The sequence below is a fragment of the Falco cherrug genome, chromosome 4 (assembly GCF_023634085.1).
Source record: "Falco cherrug isolate bFalChe1 chromosome 4, bFalChe1.pri, whole genome shotgun sequence".
Taxonomy (NCBI): domain Eukaryota; kingdom Metazoa; phylum Chordata; class Aves; order Falconiformes; family Falconidae; genus Falco; species Falco cherrug.
Genome location: NC_073700.1, coordinates 50,281,640 through 50,304,069, shown reverse-complemented (window position 1 = coordinate 50,304,069; position 22,430 = coordinate 50,281,640). Strand labels below are relative to the sequence as shown.

Sequence of the window (22,430 nt, the reverse complement as noted above, 5' to 3'; positions counted from 1 at the left end):
AGCTGTGATAATGCCAATGAAAACTGTAAACGGGCAACTTTCACAATCGCAACCCCAACATGTGTCAAATGATTGTAACGCAGAACTCACAGCAGACTGTAATTCTCAGGCTGAGTTCTGGAATGCAGCATAACAGATTTTTGCTTCTCTAATCTCTTCTGTAAGAATAGTACTCGCTTTTAACTTGCTTAGTAAATTAGGCTGCTAGCTTGCTAAACAAAGTAATACTACAAATACTATATTTTTTTTCTGGCTTATTAACAGATGTTGATTCTGTCCATCATATGTTGCTACAGAACCGAGTTGCTATTGATTTTTATTATTAGCACAGGGACACAAGTGTGAAGACTTTGATAGGATGTGTTACGTGAATCTGAGTGGCCACTGTGAATTAATTTACAAAAGTATACAAAACTCAAAAGCCTTAAAACAAAGATCTGCAACAGAGCCAGGGGCGGGATGCCTTTGGTCTCTTCTCACAGCTGGGAAACTTTGGGCCATGACTCAAAAGTATTATGGGATTTATTATAATTATCTTTAACCACCTTATTGATGTTTGCCTTATGTCTCCCATACCTTTTTTTCCTGTATTCAGTGTTTAGTTGATTGTAACATAAAGCAGGTCATGGTCACCCAGCTACAAACAACCCTTGCCTTGTCGCAATTAACAAGCAAAAAAGAGGATAGAAAATGTCTGAAGAGAGAGATAGGAGAGGAAACTAGAGAATTATTTGACCTAACAATAGATGAGAGAACAGCTAGGTATTGTGAAGGAGACTAGGAAAGATAAACATGGTTATCTAGTGTTTAATAGGTATCTGCATACTTGTAGAGATATATAGCTATGTAACTACATGAACGATTTCTGCCCTGAGCCTGGTGGAGCATACAGCTGCAGTTTGTGTCCGGGCTCAGAGATGTAAATAGGAGCTTCTCTGTTATGGTAAAGTGTCTCTGGTTGCATAAAAAAAGAGGGAATGAAGGGAATGACCCCAGACGTATGTTCAGAGAAAGCATGCTATGTTTCGAACCTGTTGACTGAACCAGTCCTTGTTTGGTGTGCCCTTCCACCTATGTATAATGTTAATCCAAAAGAAGTTGATATTGTTTATACTTTGAATGTCAATAATTGTCTTTCTGTAGATGCTAATGTAGTAGGAGGCTATGATGGGAACGTATTGCAGCGGTTCTTCTCTTATCCAGAGTAACAGCAGGGAAAGCATTAAAGAGTTAAATCACCTTGTTTGTTAGGCAGTTCAGAATGTGAGTCAAAATTGCCACTGCTTTTGTTGTTGGTTCAAGGACATGGCTGTGAGGATTTTGATGGTATGTGCTGGGTGGATTTTAGGCGCCCCATTGCAGCAACATGTTACCAAATCTGACAAAATGTCAGCCTTTTTGGCATCCATTCACTCAATTGGCAGTATTGCTTGTTTGCTATTACCTTGGTTGCTGTCATGTTGTCAAGGGCCCTGCAGAACATGGCAAACCTGGTACCAGCTGTTCAAAAACAAAAAGGGGAAATTGTAAAATTGTACGGAACAAAGACAGTGGGTTATTTTGACATTGATAATATGTCTTAGTTGGTTTTTTATTTGTTCTATTACTTGTGCCTTGTTTTTGTTCGGTTTCAGGGGTTCTTTTGTGCAACAGGAAGGGGGCGATGCAGGAGCGGGCTGGAAACTAGGACCATGAGTGGCAATCAGTTAGCGGAGGGGAATGTGCTGGAGCTTGTCTAGACAACAATTAACATGATGAGGCATGTTTGCAGAGCACAGGGGAGTGGGAGACGGATGGCGCCAAGGAAGGCGCCAAGGAGCGGTAACACCTTGTGGTTAATTGCTGGTAGTTAACCACCAATCAGGGATTGCCTAGTATGCAAGGCTTAGCTTCAAGAACCAATCTGTTTAAAACACGCAGTTTCTGAAAGTGTATAAAAACACGTGCTTCTGTACAATAAATTGACATTTGCTTGCATCAAGCTGCGCCCCGTCTCTTCATTCGCCGCACAGGATAGGGGGCTGGAGTGGCCGTAGAGCACCCGGTGGGTGAGGCTGCTGCGGAGCTGAATTTTGGCGACTTATCTCACAGGAGGCACCTGATGCCCCAGCAAACCTGAGGTCAGGCTGAGACCAGGCACAGCTCATCACGTGGCTTCCGCACCACTGAGGCAGAAAAATGGGCTCGATGGGGCAGCGCCGGGCAAGGCTGTAGGACCCCACAGGCCTGGGGCAAGAACAGCTGACCCTCCCCAGCACATCTCTGCTCCCCTGCCCTGCCCAGGCACCCCCAGACCCTCTGCCCACACCTGGGAAGAGCCCTCCCTTGCCGTGGTATGACATCCCCAGGGGCCGGGGATGGGTCCCCGTGTCCCCTACCTGTGGCTGTGATGCTGAGTTTGCTACTGCTTGATGATGGCACCCGGGTGCCCAGTGAGGCAGGGGTCAGCGGCGGCAGCAATGGGATGGCCGTAATTCTCCTGGAGAAGGCAGGAGCCACGGGTGGGTGACAGGGGGCAAACAACCAACTCTGGCTCAAAGCAGCGCCCCAAAGCCCACAGGCTTGTAGCCAAAGGCATCCCCTGCCTGCTGCTGCCACGAAAGGGTCCCCACCCCCCCCACAGGCACGTAGGGCTGCAGAGGGACCTTGGCAGGGTTGGTCCCCCCAGGCAGACACCCTCACACCTGTGGCTGCCCAGGGCGCGCAGGGGTGCGAGGGGAAGGGCGCAGGCTCCCATGCCTGCCATCCAAACCAGCCCTCACACCGCTTTCATCCCTTCGTCAGCGCTAATTACCCCCCTGCGCCTTGCCAGGAGAGCAGGTCACAACCCAGCTCCCCAGCACTGAATGTCACACCCCTGCTTGGGGAGATGAGCCGTCACCCCCCAGCCTTGCTCCAGAAAGCCTCTGCACCCACTCCCACTTCTGGTTTGGGAGGGCTCTGTCCTGCACGTGCCCCCTCCTCCTGCCTCCTTTCATGTCAGGAACCTGCTACCGGTGGGAGGAAAAGGCACTGATTCCTGATCAGCATCCCCACTCTTCGCTGGCTAAAGTGCTCCGATGCCAGGGTACCTCGCGAGCACCAGCTGGGATAGCTGGAAGGAACAGGGCGAGATGCCCAAAGCCATCCCCATCCCCACTGCACTCACCCAGCCGCATCATGGGCCTCTGTCGGCAGCACCTTCTCCTTGAGCTGCTCCAGCGTGTCCTTCCAGTGTGCCGTATTATCCTCTGTAATGTGTACCCTCGAGAACTTGGTGTGTGGGTTAGGAGGAAAAATCCACCGTGCATCCAGCATGGCAATAAACCACTGTCAGCTTCCTAAACTGTCCTTTGGCTCAGAGAGCTTTCTTGGTTATGATTTTCAGTAACAGAACATGGTGACCAAACGGGACCCGCTTTCCGGAATCTCGACAGACCAGAGAAATCGTGAGCCCCGCAAGCACGCACCGGAGTAGTTTTGCCAGGGTGCTGGATTTTGCCTCTGTCCAGTTTTGTATGCAGGGTCTGGTTTAGGTATTGAGCGTTTATGATTTTGAAACTTTGTACACATGGGATCTGGTCATTCTGCTAGAGGGAGTTGGTTCTTCAGAGTTCTTTTGGGTTGTTTATTAAGATGCTGGAGCAAGTTTTGGGGTGACCCCCCCACTCAGACAAAATGGGCCGAATATTGTCATCACTGGTGGCCCTTGTATACCTTAGGTGATCAAGAGAAATGGCCTAGGAAAGGGAAGCATAATCTCCAATACAGCATGGCAGTTCATGTTCTTTTGGTACATGCAAAGGACAATGGGAAGAAGTCCCATAAGTGGGTTTGGTTTTTTGGCCTTGAGAAACAATCATGGAACAAGAAGTAAATATACACTCATGATACTTGATGGCAATGTATTGATAATGATGGAGGGGAAGTTAATTATTAATTGCCTTGGTGTTGTTCTGCTTGTAGTGTTGGGAAAAGGTGTTTGAAAGGGGAGAATGAAGAAGAGGATGTGCAATTTCTGGTTTCAGGGTAGTGTTGCTGGTAATAGGGAGAGATTTTGCTGAAGGTAAAAGAATGGTGTTGGGGAAAGCTCAGGAAGAGGATGCGAGGATAAATGGCTTTCGCTGCTTTGTTTGTGGGGCAGTCAGAGCTGCCTCCCTGCCCACCCGGTGATCTCTGCTGCAGAGTTGCTTTGGGTTTCCTTGCCCACTCCGTTACGGAGCAGCCAGAGGCAGCAGGCTTCTGAACACTGTGGGATTTCTCCTTTCAGGTCTGGTTGATCTGAATGAGGTGGGCACCTGGGGGGCTGCTCCTATGCCAGCCTAAATGGATCTTCCCACGTGCGTGCAGCTGCATTCCAAAGAGCCAGACACGCACATACACACAGAGAGAGTGCCACAATGAATGTGAAGGGCAAAACAGATTGACACAGACAAAGCAATACCTTGACAAGTATCCCTGCAGATGTAGCCACTGCTTACACCCATGTGAATGCAGTCCAGGCCTTTCCTGGGTTTCCACATGTCCTGGTTTCAGCTGGGATAGAGTTAATTTTCTTCTTAGTGGCTAGTACAGTGCTGTGTTTTGCCTGTGATGTGAGAACAATGTTGATAGCCACACTGATGTTCTTAGTTGTTGCTGGGTAATGTTTATACTAAAGTCAAGGACTTTTTGGATTCTTGGGCCTTGCCAGCCAGAGTGCTGGGGGAGCACAAGAGACTGGGAAGGGACACAGCCAGGTCAGCTGCCCTGAACCAGCCAAAGAGGTATTCCATACCATGGGACGTCATGCTTGGTATAGAAAGTAGGAGGGTTAGCTGGGGAGGGATCGTTGCTCGGAGACTGGCTGCGCATCAGTCAGCAGGTGGTGAGCAGTTGTACTGTGCATCACTTGGGGGTTTTCTCCCCTTTTCCCTTTTCCTTTGGATTTTACCCCTTTCCTCCACCTTTCCATTTTAATTATTACTATTATCATTGTTATTACTGATGTTCTTACCTCTTTATTCTGTTTAAATTATGAAATTGTTCTTATCTCAACCCTCAAGTTTTACATTCCTTTCTGATTCTCCTCCCCAGCCCTCCGGATGAGGGGGAGTGAGCAGGCGGCTGCGTGGTGCTTGGTTGCCGGCCGGCATTAAACCATGAGACCAGAGGATGAGGCTACTGAAACAGAAACACAGCCTCACTCCCTGGATTCATAAGCACAGCGTGTTCGTAGATGCCTCAGATAACAGTCTAGAAATTAAGTCCATGTCATATGTGGGGCTCAAGGCCAAGGCTCCCTCACCAGTGCCTGGTGCAAGCCTTGGGTCTTTCTAGATCTGTGTTTCCTGGGCCCTGAGAGTCCGCATTCAAGTTCGCTTGCGCCTCATACAGACGCACACAGGGATCCCACCAGGAGCGGGCCTAAGGCAGTCTGTGCTTCCAGCTGCCATCCCCAAGGCCCTGAGCCCCGCAATGACCTGCCTTCCCTTGTTCCACTGCACCCTCATCCTTCTTGCTGAGCAGGCAGAGCTTCAGCCCTTTGCTGTGACCCTTTGTGCCCGACTTGTCTGCCTGCAGCCTGCTTCCTCCGGCAGGTGCCGGGCGTGGAAGTCCTGGCCTTGCACACAAGACTGAAGAGGACTGGCGCCTGGTTAGCCACAGAACTGAAACACTTTATTGCAGGGACTCAGCCAGCTGAGCTCTTCTGTTGAGAGGAGCGCGGGCAGGACAGAGCAGGCCTTTGACACTGAGGCTGCCTTTGCATCAGCAGGCATTGCCCCAGCGGGAAATGGTGGTGGTGCGCTGCAGCCAGCCCTGGATCCTCTCCGTCCCGGTGATCAAACCTTTTCTCCTATTAGGAACTGCACCAACTTCTGCAGCCAAGAAAGGAAATCCCACAGCTTCTGCACTGGAAGTGGGCAGGGTATAAACCTTCCTGCTTCTGTTGGTGTTGGCCTGTGAACGGGGGTGGAGGTGAAGGCTGGCTGCGGCCTTGCCGTAGTCGCTACTACTGTGTGCAGGCCCATCTGTTCCAGGATCCAGTTGTAGAAGTGCTGGGTGGAGGTGTAGACTCCGGGCTTCTTTGCTCTCGCACAGCCCATCCCCCAGCTGGTCAGGCCAACAAGCCAGAAGTAGTCAGCGCTCTTGTCTTGGCACACAAGAGGCCCACCGCTGTCCCCCTGCAGCAGAGGAGAGAGGATGAAGGGGTTGTTGGGTGGCCACCGTCAGCCCAGTGGCTGGCTCCTTCCCTCTCATGGCACTTCCAGAGCTGTATTTAGTGGCCAGCCAAGCTCTGGAGAAGCTTTCCTGGGAGGGGGCGGTGGGCCTGTAAGGCAGGGCTCGCTCTTCCTGCGGCACGTTGGTGCTGCAGGTGTGTCAGGAGGCTGTGTCTGGCTTGGGATGGTGAAGCTCTGGGCTGCCAAGGGCACTGGGTGGGCATTGTGAACAAAGTGCCAGGCCTCTGGGACAAGGCAGGCAGGCCCTGGGCAAAGGCCCTACCCATGGGGAAATGGGTTTAGGCCCTCAGCAGTGGGGACACAGCAATGGGAGTGTGAGTGGCCAGGAAAAGCCCGTGACGGTGCAGGTTTGGGCGGTTGTGGCGGGGCTGCCCGTGCTGCCGGGGCTTGGCTTGTAGCATGCTCCTACCTGGCAGGTGTCGATGCCACCCTGCGGATAGCCAGCACAGATGTTGTGGGTGTGGATGGCCCCTCTGTACCAGCCGCTGCTGTTACAGACCCCGGCATCAATGAGGTGGACCTGGGCCTCCTGCAGCACATACGCCGATCCTCCAGCTGTGAAGAGCACAGAAAGGAATGAACACCCAGCAGCTCATTGCCAGTTCTCCTTCCCTGCGTGACTGAAGCCCTATCCCGGGGCTTGGCTTTGCATGTGGGGAGGCGCTGGACCGCTCCTTCCTTTCTGCCTTGCTCTGGGTCAGTGGCTCACGCCCCCCTCTCTAAGAGGCATACGTCCCCACAGCCTGATTCTGGCTTTCGCCCCTGCTGTCAGGAAGAGCAACCTGCCTCCCCAAGCTGGCCAAGCTTGCACTCGCAACGTGACTACATTTTGGGAGCTCACCTCTTGCAGTCCTGGCACCCCAGCCACTGACGTAGCACTCTGTCAGCTCCGAGACTCTCAGCGAGGCATCCGGCACGCAGGCAAGCTGTACATAGCTGTTGCACTGGACAGGCTGCTCCAGTTCCAGCAAGGCAATGTCGTTCCTCCGTGTGATATTACTGAAGTGCTGGTGAACCAGCAGCTGCTTGATGTTGCGTGCCTGGGCCTCAGGTCCCAGCTGGGTCAGCCGGGTGGCACCTACCACCACCTGCCACATGGTGATGTTCCTGGAAGGCAGATGGAGAGAGGGCTCAGAGGGAGCAGAGCCACATGCTGCAGCAGCACAGCAGTCGCCCTGCCTTCTGCTTGGCAAGGCAGAGAGGAAAGCAGTGCTTGGGAGGGTGCGACAGACCACGTGCTCCTTGGGCTCAAGCAGTGTCGAGCTGGAGGCTGCTGGGAAGCAGTGGCATGAGCCCAGCCTTCTCCTGAGCAGCCTCTCAGGTGGCTGCGGAGTGCCCAGGCACTGGGCGTACTGCAGGGCAACAGGACATGCTGCAGCACGTGCTGCTGTGCTCAGGGCACCTGCTAGAGTGTGGGGCTAGCCCCGATCCCTGGTCCTCCTTACCTGGCCTCGATGAAGCAGTGGGCTGATGTGAGGACCCACTGTGGGCTGATGAGGGAACCCCCGCAGATGTGCGCCGTGCCTCCTTCCAAGGGAGCCTCGATGCTGACGATCCAGGGCCAGGCCCCTGGCTGGGCATCTGTGCCACCCACAACGCGCGACATGCCGTAGTGAAAAGCCGCAGGCCGAAGGCCGCAGGTGCCTCTGTAACCAGAAACTCCATTCTGGTTAGCTCCATGGAAGCTTGTGCCATTCCGGCTAAAGGCCAGCTGTCTTCCCTCCCCTCAAGGCATGGCCAGAAGGGCCGAGGAAACCCGTGGGGTGCGTGCCCGCTCCCTTTTCCCTGCTTTCTGCTTCAGCCCGTAGACGAGTTGTGCCGGCAGCCTGGGTGATGGCAAGGAGCTGAGCCTCCCAGATGGCCTTCAAGAGCCACTGGGGTGACCATGGGGGACAAGCAGGACCCCTCCAGAGAAGCTCACAAGGGTTGCCCAATGTCCCTCCCAGAGCCTCGGGCCACTTACCCACAGCTATCCCATGTGCCATGCACAGGACAGCACATGGCCAGCAGGACAACGAGGAGGAGGAGAACATCCATCACTACCAGCAACATGTGGCAGCTGCAAGAACGAAGGCTTGTCGCCACCCCTACGGCCACCGACAGAGTGCCCGCAGGATTCCCGTTCCTGGGGTACCCTTGGACACGGGGCTGATGTCACAGAGTGCCTGGTTCCAGGTGCTGGGCGTGGTGGCGGTGGGGGAGGGATGGGGGGCAACAGGAGGGGTTCCAAGCAGGACTGGAGGCGGAAGCTGGGATCGCACACCCCTGACAGAGCCCCACGCAATGCCCTGCTTGCACGATCAGGGTGGGCAGGCCCCGTGGCAGGCAGCAGCGCCTGGCTCCCAGCTCTGCCTGCTAACAGCTCACAGGGCAACACCCAGCGTGGCCTCGCAGCCTCTTTGGGGAGTTCCCTGCCGCCCTGCTCTCTGCAGCCCTGTGCCACCGGCTCCTTCCCAACAAACAGACACACAACAAAGAACACAATGACTACAGCAGCATGTGCGTGCTTGGGTGTTGAAGAGCCAATCTGTTGATGGCCATGGCAGCCAAGCAGTGCTCGGCAATCCAAATAAGCCAAGCACAGCCCAGCAACGTCAACCTTCCTGCACAAAGCACAGTGAAATGCAGGTGCAGCACACTCCTCACTGGCTATATCAGCCACAGCAACGCGCTCTGGCAGGTGTCATATCCTTGCTGTCTGTGGGTTGGATTGCTGTTCTGGGCACCCACTGACCATGGCACTTGTGGCAAGGGCAATCAACGTGAAGCTCTAGAGAGAGAAGGATGCTCCTGCTCGCAGCCCAACGTGCCATTGTTCACAGCTTTGCAAGAGCTTGCATCAGTCTCACCTCGTCAGTCTGTCTTCTGCCGCTTACTGAAGGAGCCTTGCTCACTCTCCTGCTGGAGTGCAGGAGAGAAGCAGGAGCCAGGCACGTGCATTGCATTTGCACAGCAGGGCTAGGTCCCTGGAGGGTCGAGGGCAATGGCTTGAAGGTTGGCAGCCTCCAAGCTTGTGAAAGGTGCGGCAGCTCCCTGCTGCCATCCTGGCTTCTGTGGTGAGGCATAAGGCGCACAGCGGAGGGAGCAATCGGGTCCCGAGGAGGAGGACCACGCAGGCTCTGTCTGAAAGTGGAAGAGCTGCTCTCAAGGCCCTTGAGGTGCAGCAGGGCTTCCTAGGCCCCAGAACTGGCCTCCAAGCAAGCGGGCTCAAGGCTGCTTTGTGTTTTGAAAAGGGACCGGCAGCCGGTTCCCACGTGTCTGCTGAGAGCAGGCAGAAGGCAGCCTTGGAGAAGACAACTTGTCTGCTGGGGAAACCCTGCTCTTTCAGCACCGGTTTTGGCAGGTGGCTAGTGGGGAATGCCATCAGAGGTGGCCACACTTCACAGACGCTTGAAGGAAGAGATTGGGGTCATTTGGCGGAGAGGACTCTGGCAGGGACAGCAGTTCCCAGGCAAGCTCGTCAGTAATGGCACACAAGTCCAAGGTGACCTAGCTAACAACACCCAAAGACCACGTGTGTTGACAGATGGGGCAAACCTGGGAGCAAAGGGGGGGGTGGGAAATAACCGGGCTTGGCCCCGTGTCTGGGAGGAGAGCAGGGCTGAGAGAGGCAGGACTCAGGGAAGATGAGGGGCACGTATAAGCACGGCAAATGGAGAGAAGGGGGGATCAAGGAGCCGGTCACACAGAAGCAAAGTGCTGGCTGCCTTGCTTGCCTGAGCCCTGCGCCTAATCACCACAGTACCCACTGGCTTCTTTTGGAGAGCCACCCCAAAGCCCTTCCTGTGTGGTCCCATTCTGCACCTGCCACACGGTGGGTCCCCAGGCCTGGCTGCTAGCAAAGGCCGACGGCAAGACAGGCCACAGGCAGCCAGCACTTGGAAAGCCCCAGTGTCTCGGGCCAGCTGCTGCTGGGAGCCCTGTGCGCGTGCACAGCTCACTAGTGAACCTGAAGCTGGACGAGGTGACAAGCAAGAGGGGAGAGAGAGCCTCTCAGGCATGTGGATGGCCTGCGGTGTCAGCCGACGTGCCTGCTCAGCCCCAGCGTCCCCACCTTGCAAGAGGACCAGGCCTGCCAACCACTGGCCACCTCTCCACCTCCCAGAGGCAGGAAGGACTTGGAGGTGCTTGAGCATGCATGCCCTCAGCTGCTGCCCACCTAGGCATGCCCCCCCTGCGGGAGCTGCAGAAGGGCCTGCCTCTGAAGCTGCCAGGACCGTCCTCCTCTTGCTCTGTGCTTGGGCCCCGGCAAGCCATGGTGCTGCAGCTCCCAGCTCTGTTCCTACCCAGGACTGCAGGGCATGCCTCCAGCTGAACTGGGATCTCTGGAAACATGGGCATGCCCTTTGCTTCCTCTTGATCATGCAGTGAAAGGAATTCTTATGGCTCTGCGGATGATGCTGGAGCATGCTCCCTCCCCAAACAAGTCCGGCTTTCTGTCCAGAGGCCTCAGGTGTTCCTCGTAGCACAGAGCGCAACTCCCCTGCACTCCTAGCAGGCTTGGTGCGGCAAATGAAGAGACGGGACGCAGCTTGATGCAAGCAAGTTGTCCTTTTATTAGTGATTTTCTTACACATATACACGTTTCTACCTTCTACATATTACACACTGATTGGTTAAATCTTAAGCGTAAAAAACACTGATTGGTTGATATTTAAGGCACACCGTTAAAACAATAGGAACTTATTGGTTTACCTTGACCTAGCAACAATTTCTATTCCAAAATTAGGGGGCTTCTTTCTACCCGGCTTTCTTGATTAACAAAGTTACTTATCGGCACTATGCGTTCCCTTATCTGGCTACTTGTTTCTCTGTCCGTCTGGTTGCCTCCTCAACTGTAACGGCTCAGGGGTCTGCAGTTAGCTTGTTCCTTTGTTCCCAGGGCTTGTGCCCTACAAGTTCTAACTCTATTCATCAGGCTATCAGCACTTGGACTCTTGTCCTTGAGGCCTTGTCCTACATAAGACAGCCACAAATTGTCAGGTATGTCAACAGGATGTGAAGGACTTGAATTTAGAACCACAGCCTACGGGCACCTACAGCAACAGCAAATAGCAAGCAAGAAGAAGAACACAAAAACCTGTCAGGGACTGACACATGTACTGTCTAAGATACATAAAAAAATTGTATAAACAAGAAAGGCCATTTTGTCCAAACCCAGCCACGCAGACATAGTGTTTTTTCAGTCTGCCTCCAACTGTGTCACCGCAGGTTGCTCCACATGGGATCCCTGTCGCAGAGCCACCAGACCCCTTTCCGCCCACAACTGACCATGTTCAGCCTGAGGGCTCCGCGGTGGCTTCACCTCGGTGACACCACTGACTATCGGAGTGCTGGGGTAGCAAACTGTGCGTTGGGGACATTACCAAGCCTGCTAGGAGTGCAGGGGAGTGAACTTTGCGCTCTGTGCTACGAGGAACACCTGAGGCCTCTGGACAGAAAGCCGGACTTGTTTGGGGAGGGAGCATGCTCCAGCATCATCCGCAGAGCCATAAGAACTCCTTTCACTGCATGATCAAGAGGAAGCAAAGGGCATGCCCATGTTTCCAGAGATCCCAGTTCAGCTGGAGGCATGCCCTGCAGTCCTGGGTAGGAACAGAGCTGGGAGCTGCAGCACCATGGCTTGCCGGGGCCCAAGCACAGAGCAAGAGGAGGACGGTCCTGGCAGCTTCAGAGGCAGGCCCTTCTGCAGCTCCCGCAGGGGGGGCATGCCTAGGTGGGCAGCAGCTGAGGGCATGCATGCTCAAGCACCTCCAAGTCCTTCCTGCCTCTGGGAGGTGGAGAGGTGGCCACCTCAGAGCGCGTTGCTGTGGCTGACATAGCCAGTGAGGAGTGTGCTGCACCTGCATTTCACCGTGCTTTGTGCAGGAAGGTTGACGTTGCTGGGCTGTGCTTGGCTTATTTGGCTTGCCCAGCACTGCTTGGCTGCCACGGCCATCAACAGATTGGCTCTTCAACACCCAAGCACGCGCATGCTGCTGTAGTCATTGTGTTCTTTGTTGTGTGTCTGTTTATTGGGAAGGAGCCGGTGGCACAGGGCTGCAGAGAGCAGGGCGGCAGGGAACTCCCCAAAGAGGCTGCGAGGCCACGCTGGGTGTTGCCCTGTGAGCTGTTAGCAGGCAGAGCTGGGAGCCAGGCGCTGCTGCCTGCCACGGGGCCTGCCCACCCTGATCGTGCAAGCAGGGCATTGCGTGGGGCTCTGTCAGGGGTGTGCAATCCCAGCTTCCGCCTCCAGTCCTGCTTGGAACCCCTCCTGTTGCCCCCCATCCCTCCCCCACCGCCACCACGCCCAGCACCTGGAACCAGGCACTCTGTGACATCAGCCCCGTGTCCAAGGGTACCCCAGGAACGGGAATCCTGCGGGCACTCTGTCGGTGGCCGTAGTGGTGGCGACAAGTCTTCGTTCTTGCAGCTGCCACATGTTGCTGGTAGTGATGGATGTTCTCCTCCTCGTTGTCCTGCTGGCCATGTGCTGTCCTGTGCACGGCACATGGGACAGCTGTGGGTAAGTGGCCCGAGGCTTTGAGAGGGAGATTGGGCAACCCTTGTGAGCTTCTCTGGAGGGGTCCTGCTTGTCCCCCATGGCCACCCCAGTGGCTCTTGAAGGCCATCTGGGAGGCTCAGCTCCTTGCCAGCTGCACAGCTCGTCTATGGTCTGAAGCAGAAAGCGGGGGAAGGGGAGCGGGCACACACCCCACGGGTTTCCTCGGGCCCTCTGGCCATGACTTGAGGGGAGGGAAGACAGCTGGCCTTTAGCCGGAATGGCGCAAGCTTCCATGGAGCTAACCAGAATGGGGTTTCTGGTTACAGAGGCACCTGCGGCCTTCGGCCTGCGGCTTTGAACTACAGTATGTCACACGTCGTGGGTGTCCGAAATGCCCAGCCAGGGGCCTGGCCCTGGATCGTCAGCATCGAGGCTCCCTTGGAAGGAGGCATGGCACACATCTGCGGGGGCTCCCTCATCAGCCCACAGTGGGTCCTCACAGCAGCCCACTGCTTCATCGAGGCCAGGTAAGGAAGACCAGGGATCAGGGCTAGCCCCACACTCTAGCAGGTGCCCTGAGCACAGCAGCACGTGCTGCAGCATGTCCTGTTGCCCTGCAGTACGCCCAGTGCCTGGGCACTCCGCAGCCACCTGAGAGGCTGCTCAGGAGAAGGCTGGGCTCATGCCACTGCTTCCCAGCAGTCTCCAGTTCGACATTCCTTGAGCCCAAGAAGCACGTGCTCTGTCGCACCCTCCCTAGTGCTGCTCTTCTCTCTTCCTTGCCAAGCAGAAGGCAGGGCAACTGCTGTGCTGCTGCAGCATGTGGCTCTGCTCCCTCTGAGCCCTCTCTCCATCTGCCTTCCAGGAACATCACCACGTGGAACGTGGTGGTAGGTGCCACCCAGCTGACCCAGCTGGGACCTGAGGCCCAGGTGCGCAACATCAAGCAGCTGCTGGTTCACCAGCACTTCAATAATATCACACAGAGGAATGACATTGCCTTGCTGGAACTGGAGCAGCCTGTCCAGTGCAACAGCTACGTACAGCTTGCCTGCGTGCCCGATGCCTCGCTGAGAGTCTCGGAGCTGACAGAGTGCTACGTCAGTGGCTGGGGTGCCAGGACTGCAAGAGGTGAGCTCCCAAAATGTAGTCACGTTGCGAGTGCAAGCTTGGCCAGCTTGGGGAGGCAGGTTGCTCTTCCTGACGGCAGAGGCGAATGCCAGAATCAGGCTGTGGGGACGTATGCCTCTTAGAGAGGGGGGCGTGAGCCACTGACCCAGAGCAAGGCAGAAAGGAAGGAGCAGTCCAGCGCCTCCCCACATGCAAAGCCAAGCCCCGGGATAGGGCTTCAGTCACGCAGGGAAGGAGAACTGGCAATGAGCTGCTGGGTGTTCATTCCTTTCTGTGCTCTTCACAGCTGGAGGATCGGCGTATGTGCTGCAGGAGGCCCAGGTCCACCTCATTGATGCCGGGGTCTGTAACAGCAGCGGCTGGTACAGAGGGGCCATCCACACCCACAACATCTGTGCTGGCTATCCGCAGGGTGGCATTGACACCTGCCAGGTAGGAGCGTGCTACAAGCCAAGCCCCGGCAGCACGGGCAGCCCCGCCACAACCGCCCAAACCTGCACCGTCACGGGCTTTTCCTGGCCACTCACACTCCCATTGCTGTGTCCCCACTGCTGAGGGCCTAAACCCATTTCCCCATGGGTAGGGCCTTTTCCCAGGGCCTGCCTGCCTTGTCCCAGAGGCCTGGCACTTTGTTCACAATGCCTACCCAGTGCCCTTGGCAGCCCAGAGCTTCACCATCCCAAGCCAGACACAGCCTCCTGACACACCTGCAGCACCAACGTGCCGCAGGAAGAGCGAGCCCTGCCTTACAGGCCCACCGCCCCCTCCCAGGAAAGCTTCTCCAGAGCTTGGCTGGCCACTAAATACAGCTCTGGAAGTGCCATGAGAGGGAAGGAGCCAGCCACTGGGCTGACGGTGGCCACCCAACAACCCCTTCATCCTCTCTCCTCTGCTGCAGGGGGACAGCGGTGGGCCTCTTGTGTGCCAAGAGAAGAGCGCGGACTATGTCTGGCTTGTTGGTGTGACCAGCTGGGGCATGGGCTGTGCGAGAGCAAAGAAGTCTGGAGTCTACACCTCCACCCAGCACTTCTACAACTGGATCCTGGAACAGATGGGCCTGCACACAGCAGTAGCGACTACTGCAAGGCCGCAGCCAGCCTTCACCTCCACCCCCGTTCACAGGCCAACACCAACAGAAGCAGGAAGGTTTACACCCTGCCCACTTCCAGTGCAGAAGCTGTGGGATTTCCTTACTTGGCTGCATGAACTCCTGCAGTACCTAAGCAGGAAATAGGTTTGATCAGCAGGACGGAGAGGATCCAGGGCTGGCTGCAGCGCACCACCACCATTTCCCGCTGGGGCAATGCCTGCTGATGCAAAGGCAGCCTCAGTGTCAAAGGCCTGCTCTGTCCTGCCCGCGCTCCTCTCAACGGAAGAGCTCAGCTGGCTGAGTCCCTGCAATAAAGTGTTTCAGTTCTGTGGCTAACCAGGCGCCAGTCCTCTTCAGTCTCGTGTGCAAGGCCAGGACTTCCACGCCCGGCACCTGCCGGAGGAAGCAGGCTGCAGGCAGACAAGTCGGGCACAAAGGGTCACAGCAAAGGGCTGAAGCTCTGCCTGCTCAGCAAGAAGGATGAGGGTGCAGTGGAACAAGGGAAGGCAGGTCATTGCGGGGCTCAGGGCCTTGGGGATGGCAGCTGGAAGCACAGACTGCCTTAGGCCCGCTCCTGGTGGGATCCCTGTGTGCATCTGTATGAGGCGCAAGCGAACTTGAACGCGGACTCTCAGGGCCCAGGAAACACAGATCTAGAAAGACCCAAGGCTTGCACCAGGCACTGGTGAGGGAGCCTTGGCCTTGAGCCCCACATATGACATGGACTTAATTTCTAGACTGTTATCTGAGGCATCTACGAACACGCTGTGCTTATGAATCCAGGGAGTGAGGCTGTGTTTCTGTTTCAGTAGCCTCATCCTCTGGTCTCATGGTTTAATGCCGGCCGGCAACCAAGCACCACGCAGCCGCCTGCTCACTCCCCCTCATCCGGAGGGCGGGGGAGGAGAATCAGAAAGGAATGTAAAACTTGAGGGTTGAGATAAGAACAATTTCATAATTTAAACAGAATAAAGAGGTAAGAACATCAGTAATAACAATGATAATAGTAATAATTAAAATGGAAAGGTGGAGGAAAGGGGTAAAATCCAAAAGAAAAGGGAAAAGGAGAAAAAAACCCCAAGTGATGCACAGTACAACTGCTCACCACCTGCTGACTGATGCGCAGCCAGTCTCCGAGCAACGATCCCTCCCCAGCTAACCCTCCTACTTTCTACACCAAGCATGACGTCCCATGGTATGGAATACCTCTTTGGCTGGTTCAGGGCAGCTGACCTGGCTGTGTCCCTTCCCAGTCTCTTGTGCTCCCCCAGCACTCTGGCTGGCAAGGCCCAAGAATCCAAAAAGTCCTTGACTTTAGTATAAACATTACCCAGCAACAACTAAGAACATCAGTGTGGCTATCAACATTGTTCTCACATCACAGGCAAAACACAGCACTGTACTAGCCACTAAGAAGAAAATTAACTCTATCCCAGCTGAAACCAGGACATGTGGAAACCCAGGAAAGGCCTGGACTGCATTCACATGGGTGTAAGCAGTGGCTACATCTGCAGGGATACTTGTCAAGGTATTGCTTTGTCTGTGTCAATCTGTTTTGCCCTTCACATTCATTGTGGCACTCTCTCTGTGTGTATGTGCGTGTCTGGCTCTTTGGAATGCAGCTGCACGCACGTGGGAAGATCCATTTAGGCTGGCATAGGAGCAGCCCCCCAGGTGCCCACCTCATTCAGATCAACCAGACCTGAAAGGAGAAATCCCACAGTGTTCAGAAGCCTGCTGCCTCTGGCTGCTCCGTAACGGAGTGGGCAAGGAAACCCAAAGCAACTCTGCAGCAGAGATCACCGGGTGGGCAGGGAGGCAGCTCTGACTGCCCCACAAACAAAGCAGCGAAAGCCATTTATCCTCGCATCCTCTTCCTGAGCTTTCCCCAACACCATTCTTTTACCTTCAGCAAAATCTCTCCCTATTACCAGCAACACTGCCCTGAAACCAGAAATTGCACATCCTCTTCTTCATTCTCCCCTTTCAAACACCTTTTCCCAACACTACAAGCAGAACAACACCAAGGCAATTAATAATTAACTTCCCCTCCATCATTATCAATACATTACCATCAAGTATCATGAGTGTCTATTTACTTCTTGTTCCATGATTGTTTCTCAAGGCCAAAAAACCAAACCCACTTATGGGACTTCTTCCCATTGTCCTTTGCATGTACCAAAAGAACATGAACTGCCATGCTGTATTGGAGATTATGCTTCCCTTTCCTAGGCCATTTCTCTTGATCACCTAAGGTATACAAGGGCCACCAGTGATGACAATATTCGGCCCATTTTGTCTGAGTGGGGGGGTCACCCCAAAACTTGCTCCAGCATCTTAATAAACAACCCAAAAGAACTCTGAAGAACCAACTCCCTCTAGCAGAATGACCAGATCCCATGTGTACAAAGTTTCAAAATCATAAACGCTCAATACCTAAACCAGACCCTGCAAACAAAACTGGACAGAGGCAAAATCCAGCAAACAAAATCCAACAAAGTTTCACCTGAGCGTGAGGCAAAATCTGGGCTCTGGGCATCCGCGTAACAGCATATGGATTGGACAATTGTGCACTTCAAATATCCCGGGGGGACTCTGACCCACCAGGGGGACTTCAACCTGCAATGCGATACGACTTCTTTGTAAGCAACCTCAGTGTTTATGACCATGTCGCTGTTATCCCAGAGAGCTGTCACGGAGATTCACCTGGCCAGGGAATCTCAGAACCCTGGCAAAACTACTCCGGTGCGTGCTTGCGGTGCTCACGATTTCTCTGGTCTGTCGAGATTCCGGAAAGCGGGTCCCGTTTGGTCACCATGTTCTGTTACCGAAAATCATAACCAAGAAAGCTCTCTGAGCCAAAGGACAGTTTAGGAAGCTGACAGTGGTTTATTGCCATGCTGGATGCACGGTGGATTTTTCCTCCTAACCCACACACCAAGTTCTCGAGGGTACACATTACAGAGGATAATACGGCACACTGGAAGGACACGCTGGAGCAGCTCAAGGAGAAGGTGCTGCCGACAGAGGCCCATGATGCGGCTGGGTGAGTGCAGTGGGGATGGGGATGGCTTTGGGCATCTCGCCCTGTTCCTTCCAGCTATCCCAGCTGGTGCTCGCGAGGTACCCTGGCATCGGAGCACTTTAGCCAGCAAAGTGTGGGGATGCTGATCAGGAATCAGTGCCTTTTCCTCCCACCGGTAGCAGGTTCCTGACATGAAAGGAGGCAGGAGGAGGGGGCACGTGCAGGACAGAGCCCTCCCAAACCAGAAGTGGGAGTGGGTGCAGAGGCTTTCTGGAGCAAGGCTGGGGGGGGACGGCTCATCTCCCCAAGCAGGGGTGTGACATGCAGTGCTGGGGAGCTGGGTTGTGACCTGCTCTCCTGGCAAGGCGCAGGGGGGTAATTAGCGCTGACGAAGGGATGAAAGCGGTGTGAGGGCTGGTTTGGATGGCAGGCATGGGAGCCTGCGCCCTTCCCCTCGCACCCCTGCGCGCCCTGGGCAGCCACAGGTGTGAGGGTGTCTGCCTGGGGGGACCAACCCTGCCAAGGTCCCTCTGCAGCCCTACGTGCCTGTGGGGGGGTGGGGACCCTTTCGTGGCAGCAGCAGGCAGGGGATGCCTTTGGCTACAAGCCTGTGGGCTTTGGGGCGCTGCTTTGAGCCAGGGTTGGTTGTTTGCCCCCTGTCACCCACCCGTGGCTCCTGCCTTCTCCAGGAGAATTACGGCCATCCCATTGCTGCCGCCGCTGACCCCTGCCTCACTGGGCACCCGGGTGCCATCATCAAGCAGTAGCAACGTCAGCATCACGGCCACAGGTAGGGGACACGGGGACCCATCCCCGGCCCCTGGGGATGTCATACCACAGCAAGGGAGGGCTCTTCTCCGGGTGTGGGCAGAGGGTCTGGGGGTGCCTGGGCAGGGCAGGGGAGCAGAGATGTGCTGGGGAGGGTCAGCTGTTCTTGCCCCAGGCCTGTGGGGTCCTACAGCCTTGCCCGGCGCTGCCCCACCGAGCCCATTTTTCTGCCTCAGTGGTGCAGAAGCCACGTGATGAGCTGTGCCTGGTCTCAGCCTGACCTCAGGTTTGCTGGGGCATCAGGTGCCTCCTGTGAGATAAGTCGCCAAAATTCAGCTCCGCAGCAGCCTCACCCACCGGGTGCTCTACGGCCACTCCAGCCCCCTATCCTGTGCGGCGAATGAAGAGACGGGGCGCAGCTTGATGCAAGCAAATGTCAATTTATTGTACAGAAGCACGTGTTTTTATACACTTTCAGAAACTGCGTGTTTTAAACAGATTGGTTCTTGAAGCTAAGCCTTGCATACTAGGCAATCCCTGATTGGTGGTTAACTACCAGCAATTAACCACAAGGTGTTACCGCTCCTTGGCGCCTTCCTTGGCGCCATCCGTCTCCCACTCCCCTGTGCTCTGCAAACATGCCTCATCATGTTAATTGTTGTCTAGACAAGCTCCAGCACATTCCCCTCCGCTAACTGATTGCCACTCATGGTCCTAGTTTCCAGCCCGCTCCTGCATCGCCCCCTTCCTGTTGCACAAAAGAACCCCTGAAACCGAACAAAAACAAGGCACAAGTAATAGAACAAATAAAAAACCAACTAAGACATATTATCAATGTCAAAATAACCCACTGTCTTTGTTCCGTACAATTTTACAATTTCCCCTTTTTGTTTTTGAACAGCTAGTACCAGGTTTGCCATGTTCTGCAGGGCCCTTGACAACATGACAGCAACCAAGGTAATAGCAAACAAGCAATACTGCCAATTGAGTGAATGGATGCCAAAAAGGCTGACATTTTGTCAGATTTGGTAACATGTTGCTGCAATGGGGCGCCTAAAATCCACCCAGCACATACCATCAAAATCCTCACAGCCATGTCCTTGAACCAACAACAAAAAGCAGTGGCAATTTTGACTCACATTCTGAACTGCCTACCAAACAAGGTGGTTTAACTCTTTAATGCTTTCCCTGCTGTTAATCTGGATAAGAGAAGAACCGCTGCAATACGTTCCCATCATAGCCTCCTACTACATTAGTATCTACAGAAAGACAATTATTGGCATTCAAAGTGAAAAGAATATCAACTTCTTTTGGATTAACATTATACATAGGTGGAAGGGCACACCAAACAAGGACTGGTTCAGTCAACAGGTTCGAAACATTTCTCATGCTGCCGCTGACCTGCTCATCCACTGAACAGCAGAGCAGATGCTCTGTGGTCGCTTCAGCAACATGCACTTCCTCTTCCTCCAGAGAGGGGATGGTGAAGCCTTTGACTCCTGTGAGAATCCTTAGGGGATGTCTGCCGGTTGGTTGGCCTCAAGAGGGGCCACAAGGCCAAACTTTACTTTGTGTCGAGCGTGCATAAATGCTTTCCTTTCTTTCTGGCCAATTTTTTAAAGAACGGGTAGAACACACACACACACAGGCAGGCAAATGAGTGGAAGCATGCAAGTGCCTTTGGGCCAAAGGATGGCAACCGCTTCAGCCCATCTCTACATGTCAGCACATCTCCACCTCACCAGCGCTGAGCGGTTGCAGCCATCACTGCTCCCAGCCCTCGGCCGTGGGGCCAGCCGGCACCAGTGCCATTACCAACGCCACTGCCAAAACCAGCAGCACCTCTGCCCCTGTGCCACTGCATCATCAGCACTGGCAGCTGGTCCGGGGGCTCCTGTTCTGTCTCCTGCATGGGGGCAGTGCCCAGCAGACCCGCTGGCACATGGTGGTGGTGATGCGGGGCCAGTGCTGCAGTGAGATGGTCACCCTCCCGCTGGGGGCTGGTGCCGGTCGGTATCCAGGGAGTATGCCCACAGCCAGCGGGGCTTCGTGGTGCCATTGCGATGTCACTAGTGACGTGAGCCACTCTTTTCACCATCTCTTCGTTCTCTCCCGTCCTTCCCAAGGCTGAATCCCTTAATTAGGAATCTCTTCAGTCATCAATTTTGACAACTTTACAGGGGGTCAGCTTGACCTCACCTTTGTGCACACAAGTTTTAAACATGCAGTTCAACACAAAATGAGAGTTTAGCACTCACTCAGAGGCCCCTAATTTGGGAGTTTATATGACAGAGCAAGTGCTGCCTCCCTGCCCACCCGGTGATCTCTGCTGCAGAGTTGCTTTGGGTTTCCTTGCCCACTCCATTACGGAGCAGCCAGAGGCAGCAGGCTTCTGAACACTGTGGGATTTCTCCTTTCAGGTCTGGTTGATCTGAATGAGGTGGGCACCTGGGGGGCTGCTCCTATGCCAGCCTAAATGGATCTTCCCACGTGCGTGCAGCTGCATTCCAAAGAGCCAGACACGCACATACACACAGAGAGAGTGCCACAATGAATGTGAAGGGCAAAACAGATTGACACAGACAAAGCAATACCTTGACAAGTATCCCTGCAGATGTAGCCACTGCTTACACCCATGTGAATGCAGTCCAGGCCTTTCCTGGGTTTCCACATGTCCTGGTTTCAGCTGGGATAGAGTTAATTTTCTTCTTAGTGGCTAGTACAGTGCTGTGTTTTGCCTGTGATGTGAGAACAATGTTGATAGCCACACTGATGTTCTTAGTTGTTGCTGGGTAATGTTTATACTAAAGTCAAGGACTTTTTGGATTCTTGGGCCTTGCCAGCCAGAGTGCTGGGGGAGCACAAGAGACTGGGAAGGGACACAGCCAGGTCAGCTGCCCTGAACCAGCCAAAGAGGTATTCCATACCATGGGACGTCATGCTTGGTGTAGAAAGTAGGAGGGTTAGCTGGGGAGGGATCGTTGCTCGGAGACTGGCTGCGCATCAGTCAGCAGGTGGTGAGCAGTTGTACTGTGCATCACTTGGGGGTTTTCTCCCCTTTTCCCTTTTCCTTTGGATTTTACCCCTTTCCTCCACCTTTCCATTTTAATTATTACTATTATCATTGTTATTACTGATGTTCTTACCTCTTTATTCTGTTTAAATTATGAAATTGTTCTTATCTCAACCCTCAAGTTTTACATTCCTTTCTGATTCTCCTCCCCAGCCCTCCAGATGAGGGGGAGTGAGCAGGCGGCTGCGTGGTGCTTGGTTGCCGGCCGGCATTAAACCATGAGACCAGAGGATGAGGCTACTGAAACAGAAACACAGCTTCACTCCCTGGATTCATAAGCACAGCGTGTTCGTAGATGCCTCAGATAACAGTCTAGAAATTAAGTCCATGTCATATGTGGGGCTCAAGGCCAAGGCTCCCTCACCAGTGCCTGGTGCAAGCCTTGGGTCTTTCTAGATCTGTGTTTCCTGGGCCCTGAGAGTCCGCGTTCAAGTTCGCTTGCGCCTCATACAGATGCACACAGGGATCCCACCAGGAGCGGGCCTAAGGCAGTCTGTGCTTCCAGCTGCCATCCCCAAGGCCCTGAGCCCCGCAATGACCTGCCTTCCCTTGTTCCACTGCACCCTCATCCTTCTTGCTGAGCAGGCAGAGCTTCAGCCCTTTGCTGTGACCCTTTGTGCCCGACTTGTTTGCCTGCAGCCTGCTTCCTCCGGCAGGTG

At 54.4% G+C, this 22,430-nt stretch overlaps 2 protein-coding genes across 2 annotated transcripts; one reads left to right on the top strand and one right to left on the bottom strand.

Annotated features, from left to right (window-relative positions):
* Positions 1-5,679: 5,679 nt before the first annotated feature.
* On the bottom strand, positions 5,680-7,859 carry LOC129735853 (acrosin-like). The gene is made up of 4 exons (XM_055707087.1): positions 7,646-7,859; positions 7,024-7,307; positions 6,610-6,749; positions 5,680-6,143 (listed from the first exon to the last, which is right to left on the bottom strand). Exons 1-4 carry the CDS (start codon positions 7,804-7,806, stop codon positions 5,802-5,804), a joined length of 927 nt encoding a protein of 308 aa, XP_055563062.1. The 5' UTR covers positions 7,807-7,859; the 3' UTR covers positions 5,680-5,801.
* Positions 7,860-12,634: 4,775 nt separating this feature from the next.
* On the top strand, positions 12,635-15,241 carry LOC106631736 (acrosin-like). The gene is made up of 5 exons (XM_055707075.1): positions 12,635-12,705; positions 13,011-13,211; positions 13,550-13,815; positions 14,102-14,247; positions 14,714-15,241. Exons 1-5 carry the CDS (start codon positions 12,635-12,637, stop codon positions 15,047-15,049), a joined length of 1,020 nt encoding a protein of 339 aa, XP_055563050.1. The 3' UTR covers positions 15,050-15,241.
* Positions 15,242-22,430: the final 7,189 nt, after the last annotated feature.

What these genes read in the sequence shown, in the direction of transcription:
- LOC106631736 (XM_055707075.1), top strand. Translation starts at nt 12,635, where the DNA reads ATGGATGTTCTCCTCCTCGTTGTCCTGCTGGCCATGTGCTGTCCTGTG. An exon ending in GGCACATGGGACAGCTGTGG is followed by an intron (nt 12,706 to 13,010) that starts GTAAGTGGCCCG and finishes TTCTGGTTACAG; the next exon opens with AGGCACCTGCGGCCTTCGGC. An exon ending in GTGGCATTGACACCTGCCAG is followed by an intron (nt 14,248 to 14,713) that starts GTAGGAGCGTGC and finishes CCTCTGCTGCAG; the next exon opens with GGGGACAGCGGTGGGCCTCT.
- LOC129735853 (XM_055707087.1), bottom strand. Translation starts at nt 7,806, where the DNA reads ATGTCGCGCGTTGTGGGTGGCACAGATGCCCAGCCAGGGGCCTGGCCC. An exon ending in AGGTGAGCTCCCAAAATGTA is followed by an intron (nt 6,750 to 7,023) that starts GTCACGTTGCGA and finishes TCACAGCTGGAG; the next exon opens with GATCGGCGTATGTGCTGCAG. An exon ending in GTGGCATCGACACCTGCCAG is followed by an intron (nt 6,144 to 6,609) that starts GTAGGAGCATGC and finishes CCTCTGCTGCAG; the next exon opens with GGGGACAGCGGTGGGCCTCT.